This window comes from Chelon labrosus, assembly GCF_963514085.1.
Source record: "Chelon labrosus genome assembly, chromosome: 23".
NCBI lineage: Eukaryota > Metazoa > Chordata > Actinopteri > Mugiliformes > Mugilidae > Chelon > Chelon labrosus.
Genome location: NC_140356.1, coordinates 20298284 through 20305879, shown reverse-complemented (window position 1 = coordinate 20305879; position 7596 = coordinate 20298284). Strand labels below are relative to the sequence as shown.

General features: G+C 42.7%; 1 protein-coding gene across 1 annotated transcript; it reads left to right on the top strand.

Moving 5' to 3' along the window:
• The first annotated feature begins 3430 nt into the window (after positions 1-3430).
• LOC311508900 (interferon gamma-like) lies at positions 3431-7315 on the top strand. The gene is made up of 3 exons (XM_084573890.1): positions 3431-3742; positions 6046-6324; positions 6590-7315. The coding sequence occupies exons 1-3, from the start codon at positions 3620-3622 to the stop codon at positions 6827-6829; spliced, it is 642 nt and encodes a 213-aa protein (XP_084430016.1). The 5' UTR covers positions 3431-3619; the 3' UTR covers positions 6830-7315.
• The last annotated feature ends 281 nt before the right edge of the window (positions 7316-7596 follow it).

Below are 7596 nucleotides of genomic sequence, written 5' to 3'. Positions count from 1 at the left end.
ATTAGCAGGAGGCCAGTAAGTTTATCAGAGTTGCTGGAGTCTAAAGTTCATTTTGATTATTTGAAAAGAAACTGCTGTGAATTCTTTCAAAACTCAGACAAACTTCCACCTGTGAAACCCCGTCCAGTGAGACTAGGGGATACCCACATAATGCAACACCTGAACCTCAACAGTAAAACTCTACCTGCCTGTCTTCCTGTTTGTCTTCCTGTCTCCTGCCAGTCGTCTTCGTCTCCTTCCTGCCGAGCTCAGCATCACAACTTACCAGCTAGTGATTTTATCTTGCTTTTGCTTTTGCTTTGTTGTGTATCCCCGACTACACCTCACATGGAGACAGGTGCATCCAAATAGAACCGCAGGACAGAGATATTCCATCGATAACGGGAATCAAGACCTGCTGAGTCAGGTCCAGACTGATGGATGAGGAGTAGAGGTTCAGGTGGTAACCATGGTAACCTTTACTAATCATCATCAGGTGAGGGACAGAAACATGGAGGTAGGAAAAAAAAGATGAACCAAGACAATGGAGACGTGGAGACATCTTGGTTGTCTTATAAGACATTTAGGACATGGAGGAGGACATGGTTCTTCGTCTTTTGTTCATCAGAACCACTTTGTCAGTAAAGTTCCACAGTGTTCGATGATGCATCTGATCAGATGGTTTTATTTAGTCGTCAGAAGGATTGATGAGATTGGAGAAATATTGTCCATTTGGTTGTTGCATTGCTGCATTGATGGTTCTCACTGTTAACACTCACAAAAAGGTTGTTGCTTATTTTTTTCCTAGCCTCCTAGCTAATAGTAGCTCCACCTAGCTTCCTAGCCTTCTAGCTAATAGTCGCTCTACCTTGTAAAAGTTGGAAGGAAGCCTGAGAGGCCAAAAAGAAAAAGAAAATAAACAACTTCCCCCAACCACAATATTTATAATACAATATCTCTGGAGGAAACTTTTCCTGGAGTCTCTCTGTTGGGAACTGATTCTGCTCCTGCAAAGATCTGCTGGGCCAATCAGATTGCTCGGGGGGCGGGGCTTAATGTGGTGATGGACAGAAGAGTAACGGTAGTCACAGACGTCATCTTAGCGACGTGGAGTTGAAGTAGTTTACAACTAAATGTCTCTGATTGACGTATCGGTTGAATCACGCCTCGTAATGAAATCCAACAGGAAAAGCCTCTAAAACTGAATCAAGTAAAGAATGTTGTTAATGTTGGAAAGTGTTGAAGAGAAACTGTTTTATTGAGGTTAGCTAGAAGTAAACTGACAAGCCACTGTAATATTCAGCTAATGGATAAATGACTGGAATGGTTAGCTGGAGATTAGCTAAAGCTAACAGGTAAACCTCTGGAAGCTGCGGCATGCAACAGCGTGATTGCCTATTAATGAGACACCTGTCAGTTGCATATCAATGCCAACGTCTAATATGTATAATATGTTCAATGAAGTGCAAGGAATTACAAACAGCAGAGTGTGGCAGGAAAGATGAGGACAGGAAATAAAGTCACAGCTGGGTGTGAAGTGTTTGTAGTAAGTAATCATCAGATGAGCCGTCACTCGTTTAGTTTAAAGGAAACACACAATATGGGGCTTTTCTTGTCAGTTGCACTTGTCTGTTACACATTTATTTTTATATACGCAGACACACCCACACACACATGGTGACAAAATTACCTGGAAACAAATAGAAATAAATTCCTGGGAAGACTGAAGACATTAGTGCAGCAGATGGGTGGTGGCAGCTAGAAACCTGCAGCTGGTGAAGCAAGAAAATGTTTTATTGTAAATGAGGGCAGATGCTTCACGGGGAGTGGCACCGGGAAAAACATCATTCTGCCTTTTGATGAACAAAAGGCCACTCTGGTTATGCAAAACTTAAAACTTAAGCAGGTTTGTTGCAGCAGGTGAATAGTCTGCAGATAGAAGAATAACTGGAGAACGGTTCAATTCATCACTGAGAGACAAGAGAGTGGGTTTAACTTGTTGCTGCTTCACTTCTAAAATATTCCAGTGATAAAGATTAAAAAGATGCAAGGGCAACGTTCCCAGTGGGAAATTCCAATCAAACTTCCTTCTTGTGCATAAAAGGAAAAGCCGTAACATAGGAAAGTTATTTTATTCAGGTTAGCTAGAAGTCTTGATAACATCTGGTGCTAACAGCTAATGCTGCTGTTTGACTCAACCAACCTTATCTAAACCGTAGCTCCAACCGTTCTGTTTGTCCATTACCTCTTGCTAACCGTTGGCTAGCTATGAAAACGGTTCATATTTTACTTATAGCTAAACTTTAGCTTAGCATTTGTTTGTGACTTGTAGCTAGCAGAGAGCAGAGCTAGTGGTTTCCAATCGAAATTCCATTTAGCTTATCATTCTGACTGTTTATTCATATTTCAGTCATTCATCAGCCATCACGCTACAACATCTTCACACCTTTTTCAACCGAGGAGTAAATTCAGAAGTAAATACCGTCTCGTATTTACTCCACTGTGTTACATGGGAATGCATTTATGCAAAACCATGGGCTGCCTGCCAGCGCTGGAAAAACCGAAGCACTCAGCGAACGAGACGAGAATCCAAAACGAGGAGCTGGAAGAGGCTAAAAAAGGCAAAGCAGAAGTGCAGAGTAATGACTTTATTAGTGACTCAGTTTGCTTCAACAAGAATTAACACCAGGCTCTGGAGTTCCCAGTAAAACCCAGATGATGTAGCGCTAGTGCTGTGATAGTTCTGTTTAAGGCCTTAGACTTAGATAAACTTTATTCATCCACAAGGGAAAACGCTTCAGTCCAGATGTGGATGAATACGCTGCTGGACGTAATCTCAATAAATATATGATTAATGCAGGTTTCTGAAAACTGCTTCGTCTTCAGCTGATTGAGGAAATTACTGAATCGCCCAGAATGTGTAACACCCTAAATATTTATAGCAGCGGTCACATCATTAGTTTCATCCTGTTTGTGCTATTTTAACAAACAGCCGAGACTGAATAGAGGATGTGTGAGCCGTTTCCGAAAGTCTCTTTCTTCAGAAGGAACCGATCAGCTGTTTGAGTCGTCTGCTTTAATTACTGAAATGAAACCTCAAATGCAAACGACGGATCGGCGTTCGCAACCATTTCCATCCACTTTCTGTTGGATCTAATGATTTCCGACGCGGGCCGACGCAGCCCAACCGTTACGGGAGAAGGCGCTTTCCACTGGTTTCTGCTCGAAACTCGGTGCGCTGCATGGTGTTGCATGCAAACATCAGGCCGCTGTGAGAAGACACTGGAGCTGCAAGTTTGACCAGTAAGGACATTAGTTCCAGTAAAACATGGGGGTGACGTGAGCTCCTGCAGCGAGCTAATGATTTGTGTTCGACATGCATGTGGGAGACCCCTCACCCACTTCTATGAACTTTGGTGATTTAAAGGAAACTGCAACAACCACATTTTCACACCTATATCATCTCATGCATCACACACACTCTCTTCCTAGTTGTCTACGTCTCTCTGCCCCCCTTTCCTCTCTCTCTCTCCGACTTATAAATAATGCCTTCACCAGAAGAACTTTGAACAGTTTGAGAGTTTCACCGTGCTCAGCATCGCCTCAGACAGGGATCTAAACGAACTCGACTAAGGGTGCTATGATGGTTGCCATGGCGAGGGCTGTGATCTGCCTGTCACTGTGCCTATTGGTGTGTCAGGTCAAAGGCTTACACGTCCCAGCGGAGATGAACAGGACCGTCCAGAAGCTCCTGCAGCACTATGTGAGTACTGAGAGTTAGGAGCGACTTGTTCAGCGTCGCTGTGGTTCTCGTTGGTTCTGGCTTTCTGTTTCCTCTTGATTCTTCTTTGTGACTGTGATGCTCTCACCACACACACACATATGCACACATGCACACACACACACCTTTTTCGTTGTGCAGTAGTGCGTGGTTAAAGGACCAGACCTGTGTTTACTGTTTCATAATAAAGTCGATCATATCATATTATGTGTCAGTGCAGCTAGTTTAAAAAGAAAATGTCTGACTGTCCTGGAATGCACCGGAGAGGCCTGGTCCTACTTACACAAATAAATAATAAAACATATAACTTGATTCATCTGCAACATGAACTAACATTTCTGTCTTTTGTTTTGTTTTGCAGAACATTTCAACTAAAGAAAGATTTAATGGGATGCCCGTCTTCAAAAATATTCCACAAGGCAAAACAGAGGTAAATAGAAGTTTATGATGTGTTTGGTTGTTCAGTCTGTTTAAGATTCGGTTTAAATTTTACCTGCCAGATCACCTGAAAGATCAAGGCCCATGTCTTATGTACAGAGTTGTTAGCCTAGCTTAGCATAATGAATGGAAGCGGAGTAGAACTAGCCTGGAAGCCAGAAAGTTGGTCTGGAGTCTCTCTGTTGGGAACCGATCAGCCGGGCCAATCAGATTGTTTGGGGGAGGGGCTTAATGTTGTGACGGACAAAAGAGTGGCAGTGGTCTGATTGAACTGATTGGCATCTAGTTGCTACGCTAGGCTACATTAACGGCTGAGTGCATTCACAAGGAAACCAGGAAGAAGATCAAGTAGTTTGTGTGTTTATCAGTCACCAATAAATAATTCAGACTGTTGATCAGGTTTGTTAGCAGCTGTTTCCCCTTGTGTCTTCATGCTAAGCTATTCTAAACATCAGTCTTCTCCTAGAGTTAAACAAATGGTGGCCATCTTTGTTGAGCTTCTGATCCCTGAGTCAGCAGCTGGTTGGTGTTTCACTCTGGAGTTTGAGGTTTTTCTTTGTTCTTAGTTCGTCTCCTGCTGCCTCTGCATTGTGCAACCTTTCTGCGACTACTAAACTTTCACTCTTCGCCAGCGACGATTGAAGAAAGAAAACAACAAACGCTTCATGGTTGGTTTCGAGCAAGAGCTGAACCACCGGCGACGGAGCAGTCTGTTGCAGTCTGCAGCGTTTTGCTTGGTGATGCCTTGTGTGGTTTAGGAGATAAAACGGCAATCAGTTTCAGGTTTACATCTGGAGACGTTCAGCGCGTTGTTGGCTTGAGACTCAACTTAAAGATCTAAACCGACAACCTGACTCTTTCTAGGGTATTGATTACTTTCGTGTTCTGTGTAAAAAGAAGTTTTTAGCAAACGGCAAAACTGTTCCGCTCATCGTAGACCAGCTGCAACTGTTGTTCTTTAGAAGAGAAAAGTCTTTCTACGTTCTGAAAAGTCGGTCCAGTCGTAGCTGATTGTTGGTTCGACAGAAGAATGAACGTTTGTCGGCTCTGGACAAACGGGTTTTAGGTTTTTAAGCCACTTCGGCTTTTTGTCGGAGTCGGGAATGTGAAGCTACTTTGGACTGAATCCAACACATCCACACACATTTGACTTGTTTTGATTTTTCCATGGTAGTCTAACGGGTTTTTTTGAATCACACTCAGGTATACACGTGGTGCACAGACCTTTAGATTAGATGGCGTGCCCACCCGTCGGGGTTTTCCCTGTTTATTTTTTTCTCCACCGCTTCATTCAGTTTTGAATCCGCTCCGGTCCAGAAACTTCTTGTGACTCATCTGAGGCCTAGGTAGCCACCTGGTTCGGTCAGTTTTGTGTCTAAGGAACGTTTGACTTGAGTCGTTCTTGACATTTGACCGGATGTCTTTGACCGGCGCCGTTCAGTGGATTCTCCACCAGACGGAAAAAACAAGAGTTTGAGTTCTTGCATCCTGATGAGTTTCTACCCGGTTAGCGGCGCCTGGATATGACATTCACATTTAACAGTCAATGAGTGGCACTTCCTTTTAAGGCCTACTCTACGCTTACTTTGACTCCTGCGTGGGAAACCACAGAGTTTTTCCACTGGGTCAAAAGTGTTAAAGCACATAGAGGCTGCTTTACATGTGCCAAGTGACAACAGACACTATAAACACTATAAACAACACTATAAACTCTTTCTACTTTTGGTTTGGTTAGTTTCTCCACAGATTTGATGCAAAAAATCTTAATTTTTACAAAGATGCATCAAGACTTATAAGTTTTAAATATGAAGGGCAATTTTACCACCTTTCACCGTTTCTCTTCTCAGACTCAGATGCTCTACCTCGGCGCCGTTTTGGAGACGTATGAAAAGCTGATCGATCACATGTTGAAGCAGCTTCCGACTCCGAGTCCCCAAACAGCCTCTTCGGTCAACGGCACCCCAAACGACGCCGCCGCCCTCGCCGCCTCCAAAGGCTCGGAACCAAACGAGAATATCAAGAAGATGCTGAACATCATCCTGAAGAACATCCATGATCTGAAGTTGCACCGTTACCGCGAGCAGGGGGAACTTCTGAAGAGGCTGCAGGAACTCCAAGACATCAAGGTAGAGATCTGATCTGTGTCCGGCTTCAGGAAAGTTGGCGTTTAGTAGAAACCTTCTGAAGAGACACGCTCCACTAAAGAAGGGCCTTAAATGAGACTCATTTAGTCCAACATACTTAGGACTCACTTAGAGCTCAAAGTACGTTTAGAAAATGATTTAATTGGGCTTCATTGTGGCTGAAATTAAGGCGTATGAAAGAAGTATTTTGGGGTTTTCTAAGGCTTAAAGTAAAGCTCATGGCGGATTAGCGTCGGCCTTACGGAAGTCTTCACATCTAAGGTTAACGTGGCGCCAGCTAGAGGTGTATTCTGTGTATGGGTTTAACATTACAGACTTCGTTGTCATTGATGTAAAACCTTTGGTCTTTCTTCTCCAGATGAACGATCCAGTCGTCCAGAGCAAAGCGTTGTTCGAGCTGCTGCCGCTGTACGACGCGGCGGGCTCGCTGTCCGACAGGAGGCGGCGGCGGCGCCAAGCCAAGTCCAAGAATCGGCCAAGATTCTGAAGATCCAGAAACGACAAGAACGGCACAACATGGATGAATTTAAATTTAGAACTAAAAGCAAAACAAAGTGAGACCAGAGTGCCTATTTAATACTTTCTCTGTTTTTAAAGAGATTCAGATGTATTTATTGTAATGAACCAGCAGCCTAAGCCTAGTAGATGTTTTAGTTTAGAGATGTTGTTGTATTTGTTAAAGGAAGTTTGGGGTTTGATACTTGAAAACCGCGTCCTGTGAAACGTTTCTTCACTGCAGGATTACTAACGGTATATTTAATTTCACTCGATCAAATCAATGAAATCAACTAAGCGTAAAGTGAATCATGTTCGATTTTGAATTAGTTTTCTTTTTGGATAAAATCAAATGATACAAGACCAAAAAAACGCAGTGCCTCAGAGAACCGACGGTGTTTACAGTACTTGATGTACTTGGATGTACTTCAAATCCTCTGAACATTCAGGTCTGAAGTACTTCACTGTGGTAGAAGTACTGAAGCATTCAGGGATTTATTGTGTTTTACTGACATGTTGTAGTTTTTCTCTATTTATTTTTATATTTAAAGTTTATTTAATGACTAATCATTCTGTTGTGAGTAATGTGTAATGATTATTTATTGTGTATTTATTGATTGGCTCAAATGAATAAAGCAGAGAGAAAATCAATTTCATGTCGACTTCTTGTTTACTTCTGCATTTAAAGTCGGAAATCTAAAAGCAAAAAGTTAAATCGCGTCATACTCATGTAACACACATACATCTGTATCTCAGGGA